At 40.3% G+C, this 25,635-nt stretch overlaps 1 protein-coding gene across 3 annotated transcripts in view; it reads right to left on the reverse strand.

Moving 5' to 3' along the window:
* Positions 1-5,399: 5,399 nt before the first annotated feature.
* CPEB4 (cytoplasmic polyadenylation element binding protein 4) overlaps positions 5,400-25,635 on the reverse strand; it is a 54,682-nt gene continuing 34,446 nt past the window's right edge. For 2 of the 3 annotated variants that reach the window (XM_083593956.1, XM_083593957.1), the window contains 7 exons: positions 24,154-24,177; positions 20,333-20,506; positions 18,347-18,436; positions 16,866-16,984; positions 15,691-15,805; positions 15,260-15,441; positions 5,400-9,935 (listed from right to left, as the gene is read on the reverse strand). In XM_083593956.1, coding sequence (XP_083450082.1) covers positions 9,708-9,935; positions 15,260-15,441; positions 15,691-15,805; positions 16,866-16,984; positions 18,347-18,436; positions 20,333-20,506; positions 24,154-24,177 — 932 coding nt within the window. In that variant the 3' untranslated portion in view covers positions 5,400-9,707. The remainder of the gene's footprint in view (positions 9,936-15,259; positions 15,442-15,690; positions 15,806-16,865; positions 16,985-18,346; positions 18,437-20,332; positions 20,507-24,153; positions 24,178-25,635) is intronic. The other variant, XM_083593958.1, reaches the window with a different exon arrangement.

Below are 25,635 nucleotides of genomic sequence, written 5' to 3' on the forward strand. Positions count from 1 at the left end.
AGGGGATACAGAATTAATTGGCTGGCTAGGGCAGAGCGACTGGGCTAGGTTCCTGGCTAGTGAGTTTCTGTTGCTTACCAAGAGGGAAAGGGGCAGGGATGTTAGAGCAGTCCAAACACACCAACAGGGGCTCCACCCCACCTGGTAATCAGCTTTGGAGACCAAATAAAAGCAAATGCAGTATTAGCACAAAAATAAAAGTAGGAACCACCATTCTTATTATCGTTAATTATATTCCCCGAGTTTGCGAACAGTCTCCCCTCAAAGTATTGACCATACCCAGATTTGCTTAGCTTCAGCAAAGTTGCTGCATCATGTGCCTTTGGATCGTACTCTGGAGCCATGCCACATTTGACCACTTCCAGCATCCTTGTTTCCAGGCGTCACCAAGGAGCCACCAGGCTACTTAACAGTACACATAGAAATACAGTGGTACCTCGGGTTAAGTACTTAATTCATTCCAGAGGTCCGTTCTTAACCTGAAACTGTTCTTAACCTGAAGCACCACTTTAGCTAATGGGTCCTCCTGCTGCCACTGCGCCGCCGGAGCACAATTTCTGTTCTCATCCTGAAGCAAAGTTCTTAACCCGAGGTACTATTTCTGGGTTAGTGGAGTCTGTAACTTGAAGCATATGTAACCTGAAGCTTATGTAACCTGAAGCGTATGTAACACCGAGGTACCACTGTAGTACAAAAAAAGGGGATTCATCAGATGACTTCAGAAAGCAAGTAGATTCATACCTCACATTTAACTTGGGAGACAGTTGTGGTTCGAGGACCCGACCCCGCAGTGTGGAAAGAAATACACAAGGACACGTTTATAAGGTTAATATTCACCAGTAGGTGGAGCCTGTTGATGCTAATCCAACTATAGGCTCTCCCCTGATGTCACCGGGGGTCGTGCCATGGCCTCCCGCCAAGCAGGCATCGGACAGAAATACACGACGCCAGTTTCCTTTAACGGAATACCCCTAAATTGAAGGCATAGGCGATGGCCACACCTAGCTCTTTGACACACCACAACACATTATTCCAATGCCTAACCTACTCACCAATACCACAAAAGTTGTGACGATTGCTACGAGGTAGGTGAAAAAACCAAAAAGCCTAATGCCAACTGGAAAAACCCCTACCAGGCCCCCTAGACAACCAGGGCGACCAACCTAAGGTCCATAGCAAGGCCGATGACCTAAGCCCTAACTCAAGGGAGTGGAGGGTGGGTGACTCACGGTGAGACGACGAAGAATGAGGCCGGGGAGAGGCTGGCACCGCAGCAAAAGGCTGCTAAACACGCCCCCTCCCAGGCACCTGGTTGGATGCCTGCCGAGGGGGCGTGGGCGCCAGCCAGGTGAGGTGGAGGCAGGGGGCTAATGCCCCCTGCTAGGGGCGGTGCTCGGCTCCCGCCCACAACCACTCCCCTCTCTTGCAGGGAGGAGAGTCTTTCCCATCTCTCAACCAGGGCATGTAGCTCTAAACTCCCCTGATGCAGATGAAAACAGTGGCCCACCCTATTCCTTCCCTCCCTCATCCTGTCATCCTGCCCCCTCCCTCACTAGCCGTGCTGTACATCCAGAACCCTGCTCCCCACAACCAGGAGTGGGCCAGGCTCATAGCGTTGCCTGCTACATCAGGGGGACTGTGGCCAAGATGAGAGATGGCAACCGTATCTTCGGAATTAAATCTGGGATGTGGATATGGTGCATATTTATAACAGGTTGTGAGGTGAGAACCCCGTTGGGAGATGGCTAGTATGTTGCAAATCAGCAATTCCATGTGTTTCAGTAAATGTCCGAGCAATTTCTGTTGCCAATAAAGTTGCAAAACCCGCAATAACCTACTAAAAGGGTGTGGCCCTTTCCAGGACTGGTCCTCATCCTCATTGTGAAGGGACAGGGTTGCGGACAGCTCAGAAGAGATATATTCACTATACACTAGAAGTAGGTATGCAGAAAATAGATGCATTTAAAATAGCAAATGACTGCTTCCTGCTGTGACAGGATAAAGGCCATTTCACCATTATGTTTCAAATGTGTACACCTACGATTCTTTTAAATGTATGGTGAAATATGTAAAGTGTGGATTTGACACCCACCCACACTAACATGTTTATTATACTTAATTCAGCTATTTGGGGAAACATTTTTTATTGCAGAAAACGAAAGGCTGGTCTCATGTCAACCAGTTTACATTATTTCAACTTCAGAATCCAAAATGCTGTGTCTCAGTAATATCTTCCAAAACTTCGGGAAATGGAGGTTGCAAAAATGAAAGACCTTGCTAGATTGTTTCTTATACAGCAACTCTATTCTAATAATGATGGGAAAACTTGAACTGGTTTATGGGCTATCTGCCAATGTTTCTATCAAGAGAGTAAAGCAAGGCTGTATTTTAACACCTGTTGTTTAAACTTTGCACAAATGATGCAGTTCAGGAGCTTTCTTCTCTCTCTCCCTCCCCTCCATTGGTGATCAAAAAATCCCAGTGCTTCTTTTTGCAGCTGATACAGCTCATTATCTCAAGTATGGCAAGGCTACTTTCCAAATTTGGAAACTTTAATCAATTATAGTAAGGCCAAAGTGATGCACAGTTTGCCAAAAGGCATAAGCAGCATAAATGTTTCTTGGTCATTTAATCGAACATCAGTAAATTAAAATTTTAGGGCTTTTTGGGGAAAAAATACAGCATACCCATTTAGACACAAATAAAAGTTTCATCTGCCCATTCATTGGGGGCTTTTTGTTTGCTACAATCATGTTTTTGCTGATAAAATGGTATCTCATCTGGGCAGCAAAATTTGCTGGGCAGATAAATTTGATACAATTCCCATTGGTTTTGTGTATCTTGCGGTCTCATATAGTCTACTTGGTGCATTACCTAGAAGCAGCTCTTCCTTCTGTAAAAGGACACATAAATAATTCAGCCTAAACTAGGTGGGGGGGGGGACTTCCAGTAGTATCATGTCAATGCCTATTTTAAAAATACAATTTTTAGATCTGCAGCATTAAGAAGGCTGGGCATAATTTGGGAACTGTTTGATGCTATTTAAATTCTCTTGTAAAATAATCTCAGGATGTGTCTGCTCACAAGATCTATGAAGAAGATGCCCAAATAGATTGTGAATACATGAAGCATTCAAAGTCTGCAGTTTCATATGCCTCTTGCAGATACCATCAGGAGGCATCTTCCACATGATGTAAAAGTCAGGCACTTACTGTAATGACACCTACCCTTTGCAACTTTCTGTATTAGGCAAGCACCATCTCGGTTGTCTTTCTGGAATACATTCAAGGCTTTCCTTTTTAAACAAGTCTTTTAAGGGGAGATTATTATCTTAGTCTGTATTCATACTGGATTTGAAATGGTTTTTATATTTTGCTTTGGGATGTTTCATAAATGAAAAGAAATTGCAGGGGGGGGGATGTACTCACTTCACATTTCAAACAATGGCCAAATAATATCTGACTGGCCTTTAAAAAAAAAAAAACAGGCGAAGAATAATCTTTGTGTATGCACACCAGGTTGACGATATCACTGTATTTTGTATTGCTATTTCTGTAACTCACATAACAAAACATAGGGATAGGGTTTTTGTTTTCCTTTTTAGTTTCCTAGAAGGTAAATCAGATTATTTTAGAACTAAATATGTTGCTGTAAACATGCTGATTACCTGTAAGGGTAGCTCTATTAAGAAGAAGCAATAAAATTGGGAGCCATCTTTCTAATTCAAAACAGTGATTGATTTTGTTTTCAACGCCTTGGCAAACAAGTGACATTTGCAACATTAGCTTTAGTGATCTGAATTTTGAAATTTTGGGTAGCTTTGTTTACATGTATCACGTATGGGATTTAGATTGTAAAGGGGCACTGGCTATAAAAACACAGATGGCTTGGCATTGTAATATAGAATACCACGTAGCTCAAAGCCTCAGCTGTGAACATTCCATAAAAGCTTTCCACTTTCTCCCTAGAGCAGCTTCCAAGTGTGCTTGGGGGATGAAGGAGAAAACCACAAGAACCCAGGCCGGCCTCACCCAGACTTGGCAAAGCTGGCCGAGCTTTTTTCTGCCCCGCCTGCCAAGTCACTCCAGTTTCTGATGCTTTGCATTCTTCTCCTCCGACACGTTGCCACCCCAATTGTCTCACCGCTCATCCAACATTCCATTATTTCGGCATCACACACTGGGCTTCCCTTTGTCCTGATGATTAAGTAGCAGAAGACCAGTAAGTGGAAGCAGGTGACTGAACACTTGGCTGTTTGTTTTTGGCCTAGCTGACATACCGAAGGCTGGCTGTTTAAAAATAGATGCTAAGATGCTGAGTTTGCTGAAGATTCATGCCAAAGTCACATGAGACTCCTGCCAGAGACAGCAGATCTTCCCCAAGTACCAAATTTACAAAATATAAATAGTCAGTATTTGGCTCTACCCCCAGGGTGACATTTGAGCAGCAGCTGAAGGCTTATCCTAACAGCACACTCTCTGTGATTAGTGATGTCTGAAAACAAAGTTCTTTAGGACTATCCCCTATTGTTGGGCTTGATTATGCCTAGGACTGAGACATCGAAGCTGACACCACTGGGAGGCCAAACTCTCAAAACCATCTCAGGACAACATGACAAAATACTAGAAGGGTTCTGATCTGACTGAAGATGGCAGATTTGCTTATTAAATATATCAATATCAACGCCATGGAAGCTGCATCTCAAGTATCCAAGGAAAATGGCCAATTGTATTATGGAATTCAAGAATGACTCAGAAAATTCACTAATAATAATAATAATAATAATAATAATAATAATCACATGTTAAGCATGTTAATCTAAGGTAGTACAGAAGACTGTTCTGGTTAACTAGGGCTCCTTCAGGAGCTATAAGGATAAATGTGAGCATTTTAGCTTATTTCTTATTTAGCAGGTTTGACCCAAGCAAGAAGCAGGGCTAGATGCCAGAGAGAAAGTAGCAAAAGGAGAGAAGATCTGTTGTAGATAGTTCTTTACTAAAACTATTTCCTGACTTATGATTATACGGAGAACATTACAGGAGTCATAAGATGTGAAACTCATTGGGCTGAATAAAAGAATCATTGTCTAATTTTTAGTACTTCTTTTGAAGCAGAGAATAAAATACTACTGCAGGTCAGATGTTAGTTGTTTCTAGAACAAAGTGGTTTACAACTGTTATCACTAACAGCAATCACATAAATCTGAGCAATATTGGGATATGGCTGTCCTTCAGGACAACAACTGCACTTCATGGCTGGCCAATGATTTGAATTAGAGACACGTGTAGCAAAATGATTTCCACTCTGCCACACTGTTCCTTCATAAAATAATGAAGTCAAAAAGGAATAGTGGTTATGTCACAATGCTGAAGAGCTCAAAATAACAGCTTGAGTAGTCATTGAGTTAAAAGTTTTATTCATTCAACATCTCACATTACAAATATTTAAAAATTATATGCATACTGGTATAAATAGTCATTTGCAAACTATTTAATAACATTAATTTTCCACTAGCACTTCAACAAATGAACTCTCTTAAAAAAGAAACTTGTGTTATAACTTAGAGTAGAACATACAAAAATATGAACTTAATGTGAAAATGACTTTAATAAAAAATGAATTACCCTTATTTAAAATGCTATAATAAATACTACAACCTCCCCATACACAGTAAAAACTATATGGAAATTCAGCCAAGTAGTACAAGTAACTGACATACTTAAATAACTTTTCCTTCTGATAATATGAGCATTACATCGGGGGGAAACATATTAGGGATTAGTAAAAACTAGACACCCACTTGCTAAAAGTTTCACTTCCAAAAAATATAACAAAAGAATCTGATGAAAATTATAAAAACTAATTATACTTTAAATTTTAAAAATATAAAAAATAAAACAGTTGAATACAATATTGTCCCAATTCTTACAATGCTATCAATCACAGTAGCTTTAAAATAAGATAATAAAATAAAGCAAATGACCAAAACCTCTTTTATTCCTTTTTTTAAAAAATAATCTCAAATTTACATTAGTAGAAAGATTGATTTCTGATTCTTTTCTTTAGAAACACCAGCAAGAAAGAGGATTTACTAGAACAGTAGAAAATGACATTTTTAAATGTCTGCAATTAAAAACAAAGAATTACACTGCAAAGATCTTCCAGAAGTCTGAAATAAGTATTGCACATAACTTGAAGTTAACTTGCCACAATTCATCACATTCAAGTTTTAAATCACCTTTTAAAACAGAAGGCTTTAACTCTTCAAGAAACAAAAAAGGGGTGAATTATCAAGTCTTTCCAACAGCATCCTTATAAAACACTAAAGTCATTCACTGCAAGTTTTAGATTTGCTTTCTGCAGAGGTCTGTGTATGGAGAAGTAGATACTATATACCAAAAAAGCACGGGGCAGTGGGGGTTCCTTTACATATAAAATAATCAGAAACACTTTATTTTACATTGCAAAAATAACCATGTAATTACTCTGTAACTACATTGTAAGTACATGGCCAGTGCCATGCTTGTGAGAGAAAATGACATGCTTGTTTACACCCCTTTAAATAAAGTGATACCCTAAGATTTTAAAACTAATTACATGTTAGTTATGCTTGGAGTGACATGGCAACTCCACCCTCCCATGTAATCAGAAGGACATATTATATTAGCACTATCTAGAGTACAGAGTAATATAGATAATCATTTATGCCCTGTAAATTGAAGTGTAACCAAATAATCTGTAAACACGCTTTTCACACAATCACCACAAGTGAATATTAGTAGAATAACATTTTTCTTTTAATATTAGTCATGCATACTAACATTACATGCCCACCACTGGGCAGGCTGGGTTTATTTCCTTACATATGATTTAAAAGAGCAGACACATCTCTGCAAACACCTAACATCAATTTGTTAAGATTAAAAATGGCTAAACATTCACCAAAAAACATCTGCATTTGTGTATTACTTTTAAAAACCTATTAAGAAGCGGTAGACAATTTGGGATGTTACTTTTAAACTTCTACTCTATGCTTATGCATTAAATTTCAAGGGTCTAAAGACAAACTCTCTCATTTGTCACTTTCATGCTTTTTAAAAATTTCTTTTTAAGTCTCAACTTTACATATAAGTATTTTTTCTTTAAATTATATGTACACCAAATACCTGGTGCTGGGCTAAAGATGTTTAAGCAACATGCTTTCTTTTCTCTGCAAATTCTAAAATAGCATTGCCAGTGCACAACATCCATAATTCAAAATGTATGCAGAGCACTGAAATGTATAAAAAGCAGAATATAAGAAAATAAAATTTATTAAAATTATTTATATTAAAAAATGAAGTATATGAAGATCTCTCAGTAATAAAAGTACAAAAAGCTACTCTTTGCAATATGAAAAATTGAGGTATTGCATAAAGAGATATCCCGTCAGTGAAAAGTGTGCCTAAAAATGCTCACTGTTGGAAAAACAAGATATACAAAAGTAGTGCATAACAAATATACATTATGTGCATGACAAAATAAGTTAGCTACAAAAACACTGTACCGAAATTCAGCAGGTCATGTACAAAGGGAAAAAATTATTATTCAAAGCTACTTCTCAAACAGTGTTATTTCTTGTAATGGTAACCCATCTCACCTGTTCACTGGGTAGGATCGGCACAATAAGACACCCCAAGCCACCTACAAGCATTTAAAAAAATTAAAACGAATATTCCAACTATAATTATGTACTTCAGAGAAAAAGGTCCCTGACAGTCTACAAAAGAGCACTCTCCATTTGCATTTACTGTTGTCAATATTTGCAGGGATTTCATTAAAAGCAGCTCCCTTTCTCTACTTGACGAGTAGACAGCAAATGTCTCCATTTTGACCTTTGGAAAATAACAAGGTATATTTTATGTGTTGAAAATCAAAACTGCTTCTCAAAGATAATTGGTGAGGGGGAAGGAAAGGGGAGGGAGAGGGCTTACAGAAGAGATTTGCTTTTTTTTGTCTGTAGCTGTGCTAAGGCAAGTCTTTGGTTTAAGAGTCTATGGTGGTACCATGCCAGTTCAGATTGCCAATGGACTGGGTTGTTTTGCACACTGCTACAAAATCATTTCTTAAGAACTGAACTCATTCACTCCTATCAATTTTCTCAGCTTTACAGAGCTCAAGTGACTATATCAAACTAACCAACACCACCCTGTGCTTTAGCTTTAACATCTACTGTGTTCTCACTTATATGGTTCAAACAACCCATGCATTTCTCAGCAAGTTGGTACATTAGAGCCCTGAAATTCTTTATTTTCTTTGCTAAGTTCCAAAAAGAATTATTTATTGAGATTTTCTTACTTGCTCTCTGCTGAAAGACAAGCATATTATTCTTTGCCAATATGCAATGCATATTCATTCAACCAACAGTGCATAACATTCCTGGAAACAAACTTCACTTTGTCCCTCTTATGCTTTTGATGATCCAATTTCATTCGGAGATTAAAACACATTTACGTCCCAGAGTAAGCCCAGTAAGTAGCCAAATTTTGATTTGTGTGGTTAGAATGAATTACTAGTGTCTTAGAGGTGGGCGGGGGAGGTGGGAATCAAAATCATAATCTTGAGGTATATCTTTAGGTTCTTGTATTTCACGTCAAAATGGAGAGCAAAGGCTGGCCCCTGATTAACATTAGTAAATTAGGATATAGAGTTCTATATAACCATCAAAAATAAAATCTATACATTTGTTCTTCAGGAGAGGACATGCCAGTTCACTAGTTGTCATTACTTTAGCTTTGGTAGGATTTCTAGGGCTGTATTCTGATAATGAAGTTTCTTCTTTAAAAATAATAATAATAATAATAATATAACAACAACATCAACAACAACAAAGAATAAGTGCACTCCCCACCCACCCCCAGTAGTAAATTGACCCAGGATTTACATTCAGGAACTTTTAAAATGTGATTGCTTGGATGAAGAACACAGATCTAAGCTCTGCCTACTCAATTAGTAAAAGTTTGAATGTGGTGGGAAGTCGGAGGCACGGTGAGAAACACGTACTGTGCTAAAAAAATAGCTTCGGAACCCTTAAATAAAACATTTAACTTAATGCTGCTTTAAACCTTGCTCATGCATTTTTGTTGCTTTAAACATGCTCTTTCCTGTTACTAGGTTAACGGCTAACTGTTTCCATTGCTATAAAATCATAGGCGGCAAGAAAACAGGCTTCCCAGAGGTTTGGGCAGGGAAGGGGAGAAGGAAGGGTGGGTTGGACAAAGTGTCAGAATAGATTCATAGTGTTCCTATCTCATGATTACTTTTCATAAAAGTATTCTATTGATTTTGTTATTAGCAATAATTTAATTAAAAAACAAAATACTCTATTGTTTCATTTCTCTTCTCTTAATATTGTTCTCTCTTCCTTCAAGAAAAGATAGCAGGAAAGCAGAGTCCCCCTGGGTAACTAAAGGTAAGAGAACCTGGTTTCCATGCACTGTGTTATCCATATGAATAGCAGTTCCCAATACAGTTTAATGACAAGATTCTACAAAATACCTATATGATTATAGGTCATTCTTTTGTTACACTATTGTTAAGTTACAGACTACAACAGTAGGACATGCTATCTTGAATAAGAGAGAAGAGGAAGGGAGGGCATGGGAATCAGGATAACAGAAGAGTGCACTTATTTTGAGGCCTGCATATGAACACGCTGCAGGAATCACTTAATTCCAGCGGAATGAAATATGTCTCGGGCGATCTCCTCCCTCTTTCACCAGGGGCTTGTGGAATTCCCTGCCAGCGCGTGAATGGATAGCAGCCCAGCAATATTCACAGTAATACTGCAGACAGGTAACGTTAGCACAGAAAAATGGAGCGAATTTTCCACCACAACGGGCCCCCTGACATTCATCACACAGCTGATCATCCAAGACATATGGCTTAACTTCCACCTGTGTTAAAAGAAGGAGAGAGAAAGTTTACACTGCTAGAGTGTCTTCTGTGTAGATTACTGCAATCTAACTGTTAATAAAGATGCCTCAATGAATATTCCACTGTGCCTTAAGAAAGCCTCAATTGGAGCAGAGCAAGGATCCAACTAGCCAGGCATCCTGTTGCCAGCAATGGATAACCAGATACCTCCAAGAAACCTACAAACAGGACAGGAAAGCTATAGCTTTCCCTTGTTATATGTCCACCAGTAATTTGGTTTTCATAAGTTGTTTATTAACTATGAAGGTTATTTTATTACTATTATTAAAATTTGTATACTGTCCTATTCCTGTAGGTCTCTGAATGTGGAGTGTGACACAGTGGTCAGAGTTCTAGACTAGATCCTCAGAGAGATGGTTTCAAATTTCCACTGAGGCATAAAGCTTACTGAGTAATTGTGCACAAGTCATCTTCTTTGACTCTAACCTAGCTCACAGGGATGCTGTGAGGATAAAATTGAGGGTGTGAGAGAGGAAGCATATATGCTGCCCTGAGATCCTTGGAGGAAGAGCAGGATGAAAATACAACTGCTACTGCTATTATTATTATTAATAAAAAATATTTTACTAATTGATGCTTAAAGTTATCTATCAATTTGCCGAACCCTCTTTTAAAGCAATCCAGGCTAGTGGTCATCACCATATCTTTGGCAGCATGCTAAGAGACACCATGCAAACCTACAGAAGTCCCCCCCCCCCCAGTAATTCTTAGGATGCTTGCACATGTTAAGAATTTGTTTCGTTTTATACAAGACACACCATTATGTAAGTGATGTGTAAGGCAATAATTTGGCAAGGGAGAAAGGAAAGGGGATTTTGATTGTGCTGAAATGTTTGATCGAAGTATCATATTGGGGGAGTTCTGTGTTGCTGGTTAAAAAAGTATTTGTTCCTAACTGGCAGCATGTCAAGTCAATTTTGAACATGTGAAAGTACCGTATTTTTCGCTCTATAACACGCACCTGACCATAACACGCACGTAGTTTTTAGAGGAGGAAAACAAGAAAAAAAATATTCTAAACGAAACAGTGGATGTATGATTTTTGTGGTTCATGCTGTGGCCACAGACGTGATCCGACGGTGAGTTTGGGGTAGCCCAATGCAAAAATCCTGAGGATCCACGTGGAGCCATGCTTTGTAACCACGTTTTTGCGCCATTGCAGCCCCATGAAACAGTGGGTGCGTGTGTGTTTTTTGGTGCAGGCTGTAGCCATGGATATGCTATGTGATCTGATGGTGAACTTGGGGTGACCCAGTGCAAAAATCCTGAGGATCCATGTGGATCCGTGCTTTGTAACCACGTTTTAAGTGGGGAGGGAAGGAAAAGCATTCAAGGGACAAGGAACACGCGTGGGGTGTGTGGAGAAGGATGCTGCTAATAATGCAGAAGAGGGGTTTAAGGGGAGAAGGAACACGCGTGGGGTGTGTGGAGAAGGATGCTGTTAATGATGCAGGAGATGGGTTTAAGGGGAGAAGGAGCTCATGTGGGGTGTGTGGAGAAGGATGCTGCTAATGATGCAGGAGAGGGGTTTATGGGGAGAAGGAACACGCGTGGGGTGTGTAGAGAAGGATGCTGCTAATGATGCAGGAGATGGGTTTAAGGGGAGAAGGAGCTCATGTGGGGTGTGTGGAGAAGGATGCTGCTAATGATGCAGGAGAGGGGTTTATGGGGAGAAGGAACACGCGTGGGGTGTGTAGAGAAGGATGCTGCTAATGATGCAGGAGAGGGGTTTAAGGGGAGAAGGAGCTCATGTGGGGTGTGTGGAGAAGGATGCTGCTAATGATGCAGGAGAGGGGTTTATGGGGAGAAGGAACACGCGTGGGGTGTGTAGAGAAGGATGCTGCTAATGATGCAGGAGAGGGGTTTAAGGGGAGAAGGAGCTCGCGTGGGGTGTGTTGAAAAGGAGCTTTTCGGTGAGCTGAGCGGGGAGGGGGGAGGGAAAGAGCACTGTTGCTTTAAAGGAGCCAACCAGACAGCAGCCACTTACAGCAGTGTAAGCAGCTCCTTTCCTCTCCCGCTTTGCTCCTTCTCTCCCTCTTTGCTGCTTTACGCAGCTAATGGTGAATCCCCTGCAACCCAAGTCCTGCTCAGCGGATCAGCTGAGACGCTGGGAGAATCGTAATTTCCCCCTCTCCCTCATCCCGTGCCCTCCTGTCCCCAGCAGCCTTTTAAAAAACTTTTTTACTGGTTTTCACTGCGCTCGTGGCTCAGAGCCCTCCTGTGCCCTGCCGTCCCTCTGCAGCCTCATTGCTCCGTTTAGAGAGCGCACGGACCTTTGCTAGCTGAGGCTGCAGCAGCTGTTGCTGGCTACACGGCGCTTTTCCGGCTCGCTATGGCTCCCGTTTGTCCCTCCTCGTGTGTAAGCGGCTGCTGCCCACTTTGCTGCCATGGCTCTCCTTCCCTCCCTCCTCCTCGGCTCCTCCCCCTCCTCCTGGCTGTAAAGCAAGCAAAGCTAGAGCCGTGCAAAGCCCTGCAAGCGGCTCCCGCTTTGCTTGACTGACGGCAGCCATGGCTCCGGTCGAGTGCATTCGCTCCATAACACGCACAGGGATTTTCCCTTACTTTCTAGGAGCAAAAAAGTGCGTGTTTTGGAGCGAAAATTACGGTATTTTTTAATTAAAGTTACTGAGGTGCCCCATAAGAACAAGTGATTGAGGAGTTTTGCTGAAATAAAACCATTTAATATTTGCTTAAGCCTCACTACTGGGAAGAGACCATTGAAACAACACAGGGAGGGATATCTGTGATTGGATCTCTTCAGGATTGTTGGTTTTATTTTAAAAGGCCTGATTTGGATCTGAAATACAGCACAGGGAAAAAAGGCTTTAATTCTCCCCCCACCCCCACCCCCATTTTCTTAATAGCTATGGGGTGGAGTGGGGGGGAGCAATTTGGATTATTTGCCATGCAGAGCAAAACATACAGTAACCATATGTCAGGCTGATGGTAGTATTAGGGGGACAATCTGAAGTGGGAAAAGGAAGGAAATTGGTCTTACCTTGAATTTCTGTTTGAAGAGTGGACTGGCAGACATTCGGTTAACAGGATAATTCCTCTAGTTAACGAATGTCCGCCAGTCCACTCGTGCAAATAGGGAGGGGAAGAGATGCTTAAAAAAAAAAATGTTCCCTCCACTGCCTGATTCAGTTCCTTCCACCAACTAAATTTACTGTTAAAAAGGGAGTCAGTCCAATCATGGATCTTGTGTCATCTTGTCTTTTTGCACCGTTTCAAGGATTTTAAAAATATTTGAATGTTGAACAGCACTGTTTCCTAAACAATGTTAAGAAGTGTGAATAAACAACTCCTTATTTCATTGAATATGTTTTAGACAGAAATATATTTCAGAGGCTGTAGTGATATTTGCTTTAAATTGAGTTTTATAAAAACATGTGTGTGTGTGTGTGTGTGTGAGGTTGAGAGAGCATTAAATGCTTACAAATGTCAAAGTCTAGATTTTCACACAAAAAGAGAGGCACAACATGATCCAGATATCTTCACTGACTACAGTACACACTGATTGTCTGGATTTGCCAAACAAATGGGTGTCACTGCTATCACCAACTGTGGTAGCCCCCACTGAATGCCCTACTGAAGGGGTCTAAATTTAGATTTCCTCCCTCGGGGGGGGGGACTCCTCTTAGATGACTGGTGCTGTTAAAACTGACAGTGGCTGCATCGGAAGCTGTCTTGCAAATCTGGCTTGTTTGGAAGTCATTAGTCATAGTCCCTGCTTCACATGTAACAGGAAACCATGGTCTGTTTTTGCCACTCATGTGAAGAGTAGAACAAAGTGACAGCAAAGGACATATCCTAGTTTATTAAACTGGGATCTGATTGTGCAAAAGTGGCGAGTTTGACTTGCATCTGTGGCTCCATTCCCCAAGGGGGAAGTGCACACACAGATGCAGATTCTGGACATGGAAATCCAGCAAGGGGAACGGCTTTTCTGCAAAGGGGACTCAGTCTAGAAAGGATCTGCATATGCCTAGATCTGCTGGAGGACATGGACAGGAATGTTTTCATTTCCTGCTCAGATTTCAGATACCTTTTGCTAGCAACAGTAAATCTAACCTGTATGCCATTACTGTGTATGAGAAATTGAAACATGACAGCTCTTCTAAACTCGGAGAAGGACCAGGCACCACAAATCAATATGCACAATATGCACAATTTGCTTTTTCTCCCTAAAAATCCAATCAAGTAAATCATGGTTTTCAAATTGCTGAGTCACAAAACCCCGGAAGAAAACATGTAAAATGGCTAAGAAACAGTAAAACAATACAACAGTGACAGAGCTGGCTCACAAGATCTTACACCACAACAAAATACTGCCTGTTCCTTATTCCTAACTCTTTCTTCCTCACCATGTGAATGACACAGCACAATGAAAATATCAGAAAATATCTGTCCGACATTAACCCGGAAGTAACTGCAAGGGTGCCTGAGTTTTTATAAATAGTATCTCTCAGGGTGGTGAATAGCACTATTTAGCAGGAAGAAACTCCAACGAAAATTCTCATTATTACATATTTTTACATGGCTGTTTATTTGTATATATTTTAAAATTTTATATGTGGGTGTTTTATGATGGCCTATATTTGTAATGCCTAATAAAGGTTTGGCGAATGAAGGAAGGATGACAATGAGCTACATACAGGGAAATATGGACATTTGTGGCAAAGCTATTTTTGCTTTTGTTGGCATGTGCTGTGAACATATGTTATTAAGAAGCCAGCACTAACATCAACATAAAATGATGATTGCATATTGTTGCTGTGTAACCTGCACTGAATTAAAACAGGACTCGGAGAGACTCACACAAATTCTGTAGAAATGAATGCAAATAGTGCAGCAGTTTGCATTCTACTGTCATAAACCAATTGACCATTCTACTTCCAGCACATAGGCAGGGGTGAAAAAGAGGCCAACAGCAAAGCAAGTCATGCAGAGGTAACAGGATAACATTAGGAACACAGGCTTATGCTGTGCTACAGGAAATTTCTCTGAAGGGAACAACAGTTTTAGAAGGTGCCAGAAGGCATTAAAAAGCCAATGTTAAACTAGATCCCCCCACCTCCGGATCTCTGGGATGATGGAGGGGCTTTGTGGTATAGCTTTTTTGTGTGTGGTATGGCTTTTTTATGCATGTATGCTAGGAATACAGGGAAGATAATATTTTCCATTTAATGCCATATTTTCTCCTGCCACACACGGGCACTTATATGGAAATAAACCCATGAAATAATGCTGAGTAATACACAGAATGTGCTCTAGCCCTTACCCGTTTATCTATCTCTCCATGTTGCAGCTGAACAAAGCGGGCACTGATAGCAGCTATGTAACTCTGTTGATTAGAAAATGCAACACGCCCAGCTCCTTTTGGGTACTTCAGCTCAGGATCTGTGTCAATTCCAGCATAGCAAACTCCTCCATACAGCCGGTCCATTATCATTGCAAGCTCCACTAAAATAAAGTAGTAACAAACGATTTACCCAGATATTTTATATACATAACTTCTCTTTCTAGACCCTAGGCAAAAGCATGTTTATTTGTACTCTTCTATCTGGAAATAATTGGAGTGTCAGCAAAAGTTAAATTTAGCAAGCACTGGCATACTTCTACAATAGAAATAAGGACACAATGTTCTCTCACAGCAGTAAGGCAGCTTGGATAGAATCAACGAGCCACTGCACTTGTTTTTGCATACCATACCTGCCCGTAAGGGTCGTGGAACTCCTCCTACAAAAATGGTTTTCCGCGGGTCTAGAGGCTGTGAGCCATCCATCACAAAGTCACTATCACTAAGATTCCAAGGCCGGATTTGAACCTACAAGCAGAAGATGAGACTTTACCACTCACAATTCAAGTTGACAGTCGAATTATCCCACCACCACCCTGCCCTGCAGCATGCACATCATTAAGATGCTACAACAACAGTGTTTCCTGCATGTCACATCCATGGGATTTTAGAGGCTACTTTCCTAGCAATCATTCTTATCTAGTCAAGCAATAACAAAGCCAGGTTTCACATATGGAATTTCTGAAGCAGGAGCGCAATAGGCTACCAGGGTGGAGAGAGGGCACTCCTCAAGGAAGCAGCTTGCACAGTCCACACATCTGTCTAAGAAAGATGAACAACCATGTCCTTTACTCAGATATGGCTCAGTCATCACAACAAACCTCTGTCCACACATTAAATTATTCAGATGTTAAGGACTGAGGGGAGGGAGATGCACAGTGTGTGTGCGTGTGCGTGCGCGCGCACACACACACGAGTGCATTACTTGTGACAAATGGGCTAGTCCTCAGCATTTCCCTAGAACAGATAAAGAGCCACATCCAGCCAGTGGCCCCTACTCCTGCAATGCAGACCAACGATTATAGGTGGGTGGGGGTGCCCACCCATCAATCACCTGACATAGTATGGCAACTGTAAAGCATCTTGCTGTAACCTCCAGTCAGCTGGTTGATAGTTATAGCAAGGCCCATTGAAGTCTATTTGCAGACATGTTTGGATTCATACTGAAGTGGGAGTTAGATCTCCGCTTGTGAGAAAATAGATTAAGTGGGTCATAGTATAGGAGGGTCTCTTTGGGGATGGGGCTATGCTGGAGATCAGATATGAAACATGTGGGATTTGGCCCCAAATCAGGTTAGTAAAGACTAGCCAAGTTTGGCCTAATGCCTGCTATTCTATATTCTGGAATAATTATCTCGACACCAACCCAAAGAAAAGTGCACATTTATTGAAAAATAATGGTAGTATGTGCTCACATAGAAAGAAAGCATGTATTGCCAACCTATGCCTTGTGAAAATGTAGCACTTATGCACCCAATTTCTGTGTACATCTTCTTCCAAATTACACATACCTGACAATTCCACTTACCGGTTTGTCTTTAATTGTGGGACTGGAAACACACAGATAGAGTTTTCCATCCTCTTCAATGCATGCATCAATCAAAGCCTGCACAGAGCTTTCATCTTGGAACAGCAAAAATGCATATCCTATGTAGATAAAGAAACAGAGGCAAGCGTTGCAAAAATTCTGTGAGATTCTGAGCGTTGAAGTTATCTACTTAGGCTCCACATAACCAAGATGAACGAATCCTTAGCCCATATTTGGGGAATATGAAGATTTTTTGGAGAAGCAGTTGGAAAAGCTCTGATCTAAACAAATTGCTTTTATTAATAAGAGTGGGAGCAGGCTTCAAGAGCCAAAGCTTCCTACATTTCTTGGCCACAACTTCAATGGCAAACTCCCTATACAGTTGTATGTTGTAACACATAAGCTTTTGTCATTCAAAGTGAAAGATTTAAGTGGAACAAGGAACAGGACGTGAGGGGAGAGAAGTTAAAGCAAAGATGGAGAACCTATGGCTCTCTAGGAATGGTATTCAACTAAGTTTAATTCAAACTGGGCTTGTTAAAATAAATGGGCATAACTTAGTCAAGTTGATTAATTTCAGTGAATCTACTCTGAGTAAAATGTAGCTGAACACCCCCCCCCCAAGATGTTGGGCTACAGCTCCTATTATCCCTGACCAGTGGCTATGCTAACAGGGGGCTAATGACAGTTGGAGTCCAGTAACATTTGGAGGGCCACAGATTCCCTGTTTCTGGATTAAATAAACCAAGTAATTTACTGAATGGGAGCAGAAATAAAAATAATCTTAAACTATGACTAAATAGAGCAGTCTTATCTACAGCCCATGCAAGAAGATCAAATGCATCCATTCTTAAGGAAATTAGCGCTGAGTGTTCACTGGAAGGACAGATCGTGAAGCTGAGGCTCCAATACTTTGGCCACCTCATGAGAAGAGAAGACTCCCTGGAGAAGACCCTGATGTTGGGAAAGATTGAGGGCACAAGGAGAAGGGGACGACAGAGAACGAGATGGTTGGACAGTGTTCTCAAAGCTACAAACATGAGTCTGACCAAACTGCGGGAGGCAGTGGAAGACAGGAGTGCCTGGCGTGCTCTGGTCCATGGGGTCACGAAGAGTCGGACACGACTAAACGACTAAACAACAACAAATCTACAGCCCAACTAAAGTATTCAAAGTACAACAGGGTCTTAGAGCAATAGCAGCAATGAAGAACAATTTCAAACAAACAAAAGGTACAGAGAAGAATACTAAAAATAAAAAAAAAATCCATAATCTGCAACTTTACTGTGCCCACATAATAGGAAAATATTGTGTATGTTAGTGGATTGTGTTGGGCTTGAACCAAAAGAGCCAGGTTCAAATCCCAGCTCAGTTGTGAAGTTCAATAGGTGAAAAAAAGATGTCACCAGATCACAGTTAACTTGCGCTCTTCTGAGGAAGGACAGGACACAAAATGTAACATATGAAATACTAAGTGTTACCTTTAGGAGGAAAATAGGACTTGCTTTCAGCCTTGTGAGGCCAATCCACAATCAAAGGGCCAAAGCGGCGAAAGCTAGCAGTGATCTCATCTGCAGGTCAGAGGGAAAAGCAAGTATTAAAACACCACATCATACAGTGATTTCAGGTTAAGTTGGTAATAACACTTTGGTCTAGCCTACAAGTATTTTCTGTAATGCTAACTGACAGAGAGCTGATGATATTTTTATTGTTTAAAGGGAAGGTTTGACAAGTCAAAACATATGTCTAATAATGAAGAAAACAGTTCAGATACTGAAGCTGTGTGTTTTAGATTACAAATAAAGATTTGCAGCAAGCCACTCAAAGGAGCGAAATCACTGAACCTAAACAGCTACCAGATCCTAGCTTCAGGCATTCTCCCACAGCTAGCGTGCAGAGTCTGAATCAGAGTGTTGAGCAGTCTGCTCTGCAAGCTGCTTTGCAAAACGCTGGGAGAAAGAGAAAAGAATATCAAACGGTCTAGTCATGCCTGCTCACATCACATGCTTATGCCACATCTGTGCACATTATCTGAGCTTGACCTCCGACTAACTTCGGCAGGGCTTCTAGAAAGCAGTTATGTAATAGCCATAGAGACGAAGATGCAGACAGTATGCACAAAACACATTAACAGAAAGCAATTGCTGCAGCCATTTCAAAGCCTCCTTCCATTTCAAAATTCAGATCAGGTGACTTACATACTGGCTAATATTACACAAATCTAACTACTGTACAGCTCATGCTAACAACAGCAGATAGAGAATTCTTAAAGTCAGTCTAATTTTAAAACAAACTCATAATTAAAGCTATTTAAAGGAAGAAAATTTAGTGTTTCTCTATAACAAAGTATCTGAATAAATAAAATATATGTGATCTACCCACTTCCATTCATTTACTATTTTCCTTAAATCCCTCTCAAACTATCCTCTGGATTTCAACATGTGTCAGGATTTCTTTTCCCAAAAGCAAATGATCTCTGACCCAGTCACAAGCCTCCCAGATACTTTCATGTGCATGCAAGCAACAGAGGTGCTAAAGAGATATTGGGACATTGCTTGCAGCTTACTAAGAACTGTTTTTCCAAATTAACAGAATTTGAAAATAGTATTTTAGGGTTAGATATCCCAAAGAAAGTAATGTAAATTATTGTTAAAAATGAGGCATTATTTTGTTCTTATAACTAATTACCTAGAGGGATCTATTATTTATTTATTATCAACTAACTGCCTTCTACAAAAATGTTTCAAGGCAATGCACAATAAAAATAGCAAAAAGCATTTAAAAACAACATATATATTTTAAAAACCCAAACAAACCATGAACAATACAAAATAGATACCCATGGCAGAGACCCATTCAGCTAAAGAAACTCATCCATGGTTGTCCATCTACTTAAACCCTGTTTTAAAATGAAAGCCTATACTGCAATAACTCTCACCCTATTAGGCACACCCCCAACAGTGTTCATTATGCTTAAAACAGATTTGAGGTGTAGGAATAATTCATTCCCCCTGTGAAATATACAGGGGTTACAAAAAGGCAGTGCCTTGTGTATTGCTCCCTAAAACAATTGAAGAACTGCACTCCACTTCTAAGTCAGACACTGATCTAAATTTGTGCCTGTATTAATGGCTTTAACATAAAGTCTTAAGCACAGCCATCTCCAAAATAAAAGACCTTCATAAAGAGTTTTATGATGTCATTCAGCATAATATGCAACTAACGGAACTAGATGGAAAGAAAACCTATCGCATTAGCTGTCCAGCTCATAACTCCTTATCCTCACAGTTCATAACCCAGCAGCTTGCATATTTGGCAGCTCATAGTTTAGGTAATTATTTTCACAGCCCCCCAAAAAATTGCACATAGCCAAGACACGAGGGTCCACCCCTCCCACGTGTCACAATTAAGCCTTGGCCCTTATGGTTAATGTGGGTATTCTTGGCTATACTGATGTCCAAGTATACCTTCATCAATATCAGGTGGCAAACCACCTACAAACACCTTGCGGGAGTACCGTTCCACTCGCTCGCCATTCTGGTGGGAAAAGCAGTGTGGTGAACCCAAGCCACTATGGAGCGTCTGATCCCCACGTCCATCATCCAAAAACCCATCTTCCATTGGGAACAGTGAAGACTGACCTACAATGGAAAAGAGGGGGGAAATGCAAAACATACTAACAGAAGAAAATTCTATTTGGATAGATACAATTATTTCATTAATATTAACTGCTACATCAGACATGTCAGAGCATTTTCCCTTCCCTGCGTACATAATTAACAGTAACATTAACTACATGTCTTTCTTACTCCTACAGCCTGACCTCTTGGGTATATGAAGATGCCCTGTTAATACTATCTATGAAAAAAAATAGGAAAACTTCATTTTAATATTATTTATTAATTCAATATTTTTTTTTCTGTCAACTGTTATGCAGGCAGCTCAAGGTAATGTACCATAATATAATACAAGCACAATCAACATCATTAAATGGCTAACCTCTACCGTCAATATATCCCCCAATTCTCTTCTCAATACACACCAAATTGAATATTTTTCAAACATATGCTGCAAATAAATGCTTTATCAAATATATTAAGAATAATTTTGGTGCCTTTCCCCAATATCGTATGAAGAATGCTGTGGAATTGCAAGTTGCAAGATTTCAGCTACCCCCATATAACTGCATAGTTCAGATGAAGTGAAATATCCCACATCTAATTTACACTTTAATCTCAGAGACTTGTAATCATGAACAGTCACAATGTGACAGTAGTAGTAAAATATCCTACCAAACAAATACTCCCCTCCCCAAATCTGAAATTCTTTAGCCCTAGTTTTTACTGACACAGTAAACCAACTAATGCTGTAACTCTTCCTGGAAGTATGAGTTTCATAGGTCTCATAATGCTTGGCATACAGCATCACATAATTGTTAGGTTATTAGACTAGTGCTGGGAAGACCTTGGAGCAGTCTCTCTCTCTTAGCCTAACCTACCTCACAAGGCTGCTTTGAGGATAAAATGGGGAAGGAATAACAATGCATGCCTCATTGAACTTCAGGAGGAAAGGCAGAATAAAAACTTAATACTTGCCCCTCAACCTTGAACCAAGTATTACTGTCACCCCTGAACTCTTCTTCAGATCAGGTTTTATTGTTATCTATAGAATAATTCCTCTTCCATCCAATCAGACTCTCAAACTTCTACACACTCCCTTCTTACCCACTAGCCTATTTCCAAACTTCCTCCTGTGAGCAGCCAGCCAAACTTATTTGCAAAAATCACTGGTCATCACAAAAGTATAGAAATATACCACCAAAATGAATATTGACCTCAAACATTATTGAAGTCCTTCCCTTCATCCCCAATGGTGGTATCAGCAAGGAAAGAAGGTTTCCTTCTTCTACCTTCGTAGGTACCTGCGCCACAATTAACCCCTGGAAAATCACTTACCAACATTGTTGTTGGGAAAACTACATTTCCCTGATTTTGTTATGAGAAGGAGGGAAAGGAAGAGGGAGACGCCCCTCCTTTGCTTTTCCCTGCAGCTTGCTACCACTACTGCCTGAGCCAGAGCACCACTAGTAGATGAGTAAAATCCAGTAAACAAAGGGTAGTTGGCTTAGAAATAAACTGGTTACTTCTCAGCTTATTTCGTAGCCAACATGAAACAAGTTGAGGCTCATTCATCAGTCTTGGCTGTGCCACTACATACGAGAAGTAAGAACTTATGCAATTGTGTGTTTTTCCATATAAGAAAAGTCCCCACACATATAAGATTAGCATGTCAGGGGGAAAGGTTATAGCCTAGCCTTACCCCTAATATGCCAGCTTTCAATGTACAATGATGTTTTTGCAGAGGAAGCATTTGGTTCTGTGACTCTTCACTCTTTCAGACTGAAGTGATATAGTCCAGGTACAGATGTATCACCACAGACAGATGTAGACTCTAGGTGGTTTTGTTTCCTAATAGTAACCAGTACCTTGATGTTATACAAGATTAATGGATTATCTAGGAAAGCCATGTTTCAAGAATCATTCTGCTATTAATTATGTAGGGGTCTCCTTGCTATGGTACTTACTGTATATGTTACTGTGAAAGTGGTACTTTGTTTCATACCGCTTAACATTCATATAGACAAAACTGATCACTTTAGCACCTGACTTCCTGTATCATGTCAAGACAGGCTGGAAACTTGTGTTTCTGGCTAGTGTTCCAGTTTCTTTTAAATTAACATTCACACGGAAGGAAAAAATGTGTTACAATCCCTTTTTGATGAAACATCACAGTGCAGTTTTATTTAGAGTACACCAAGATGGTTGAAAACATTGTTCCTTATATACTGAATATGGCAAGCTACACATATTGTCAATGGCACTGTCATGCTTTCCTCTCTGTGATCATTCAACAAGGGCAGCAACAGGAATGTCATAGGTTCCTTTTGACATGGGAAGTGGCAACTCTAAGGTTCTTGGCTGAAGGGCTAAAGGGCAGATCAGTGTAAGAAGATCTGTCTCCTCCTCTCAAACGCCTCACCTCTCTAATCAAGGGGTGCCCCCAGAAGTCAAACATGTCAATAAAATCTGAGTCACTAATAAACAGTGAACCAGTTTACCACAACCTATCAAAAAAATACGACTCCTGTTTAGAAGATGAGCACAACAATATTAATCCCATTATCATTACCAGCATTCTAGAACATTTGCTTTCTAATGTAATGATCTGAAACCCACTGAAAGGGATGAATTCTCTTTGAAAACTAAATTTGCAGACCCTTTTCCTGGACTACATATAGCCACTCTTCCTTTTCTTTAGCATTAACTCTCCTTACTACTCTATTCTTATTGCAGAAATGCTTCCCTCACCTCAAGCAAGAAAGTGTTGAAGAAGCTAAGCAAAGTGGCATGTATTCATGGTTATTTACTCAACATGCAAGTTCAGAGGATGAAGTCCGAGCAATGCAGTTCCCTCATTCCACAAAGCACCTAAGTGACTTAATTGCCAGGATCCATTTTCACAAATGACATGAAACTCCCTCCAACTTCAAATTATGATTGCTAGTGCCCCCAACCCAAGCTAGGGAAGTTTTTAGTGTGTGATGTATTGTGCTTTTACTATTTTTTGTTGGGAGCTGCCCAGAGTGGCTGGGGCAATCCAGTCAGATGGATGGCATATAAATATTATTATTATTAATTATTATTATTATTATGAAGCAGCAGCTGAGGAGCTCTTCAAAACACACAATTACAGATCCAAGGTTCCAGGCATCTCTGACACAGAGATTTTTAGCTTGTTCTCAGGAGAGAACCAGAAAAGCAATCTGATTCCACAAGGGCACACTATTTAAAAAGCAGTATTAAATCACCCATGTCAGAGTACATATGATAACCATTGTCTTTTTCCTATTACAGTGCATCATGGCCAAAGTCACCTTTGAAAAATAGACCTTGAGCCCAAGTCACTTAGGTGCTTTTCTAAGCAACAACCACCCACACCCACACATAAGGTCAGACCTATATATATATTATATAGTCTACACTGTAGTAACACTGATTGACGCCTCCTCATCCCCATGCCTCAGTATAACTATCCTAATTCTGCCTAGGTAGTCTTAATTTTGGGAGCCACTACATTAAGTTACTAAAGGTTACCACAGCATGCAAATTGAGGAAGCCTGGCTTTTTTTAAAAAAACTGCTTCCAGTCCTCCTTACAGAAGCAGATTGTGCATTAGCTGTGCCATGAGACATTTTAAACATCAGAAAATTAAAGAGGAATGTTGTTACCTCGCCTTCTCCCATATGTCCTTGCTGCATGTCAAATGAGAAGAAAAACAGCCTTTCAAACATTGTTAAATATATATATATATATTGTTTCACCTCCCTTATGATTGCTCAGTGGTTCTTAGGCTTTAATGCACTGCAGACCACATAAGAAACCTTCCACCCATACCCACATCTTTTGTCACTGGGTACGCAACAACATGACAGAAGCTAGCAAAGAGATCTCATTTTGGAAACTCACTCTTTAGCTGCTTTGTGCTCACTAGTGCACCCTGCAGATCTGCAACTTTATTAGTAGTGACTGTTTCTCTCATGTTGCTAGGACACTGCATCTTTCGACTTCAGTTCTAGCATTCTGCGTGTTTCCTCAATACCATGACATTTGGTTACAAGGTACCACCCTCCCCAGTGAAAAATTTACACAGGAAAAACTGACAGGACCATACAAACACCATGACATCAAAGACAGGAAGGTCAATGTCTAAGGGCCTACAACTCCCAGTTTAGCCCCACATCTAGCAAGTCACTTGTAAGCTCATGATCAATTGGGATAAACCAGTGCAGGACTCTGTAGATTAGGTATGAGGCATCAAAACTGGTTGCTTTCTACCCACATCTATTGCACTCCCTCTGTTATTTGTCAGCTTTGGCCATCGAGAATAAATTGCTCCAATACTCTAGCTTCTCAATGCTGCCAGTGAAGAAGAAAAATACAGCTATGCTATAGCTTTTCGAGTTAAAAAGCTTCACACATCAACAAACATCTCATGCACAGAGCAGCAACCAGCAACGTTCTTTTTTACCTATTAAACCCAGAAACAAGATTACATCCCCCTAATTTCCAGAACAAGGGATAGTCCATTAGGCAGAGAGCATCATATGTCACATTATATCGTATTCAACACTTAGTATTAGGAACATACAGCAAAGCTTACAACCCACTATTTAAGAACCACTTGTATTGACTCTGAGGGTTCAGGCATTTCATCAACAAAAAATAGAAAATATGAACCCTGCAAAACATTTGTTTTTGTTTTCCTAAAAGATTTGTTACTTTTGTTCCCGATATCTCCACTCCCAACACGTTTACTTGACCAACTCTCTCCACAGAACAGAGCTTTTGCCAGTGGCTCTTCTCGCCTATATCCTCTCTTCACTCCTTTCAAACAAATTAAAATACCCCTCAGTCACACAGGGTCTGATGAGGCAAAACTGGCAGCATGTTCAGAGGGGCTGGAGCTAGAAAGGGGTGATAACTGTACAGTGGACAGGAGAATTCAACACTCAGTATCAACATACTGGAAAGGAAGGTCTTGACAATAATTCCTGCTAAACATCAAGTATTTCATTGTTTATAAAACCAGAAAGGCCTAGGGTGTTTCTGTAATTACTGAAGTAAAAAATCTACTACACTACTCTGCCTTGTGTTTGCCTGACAGAGCCTCAAGTGTTTTCAGAGCATTCCCTGCCTAAAAAGCTATAAAA

This window comes from Podarcis filfolensis (assembly GCF_964270895.1).
Source record: "Podarcis filfolensis genome assembly, chromosome: 2".
NCBI classification, from domain to species: domain Eukaryota; kingdom Metazoa; phylum Chordata; class Lepidosauria; order Squamata; family Lacertidae; genus Podarcis; species Podarcis filfolensis.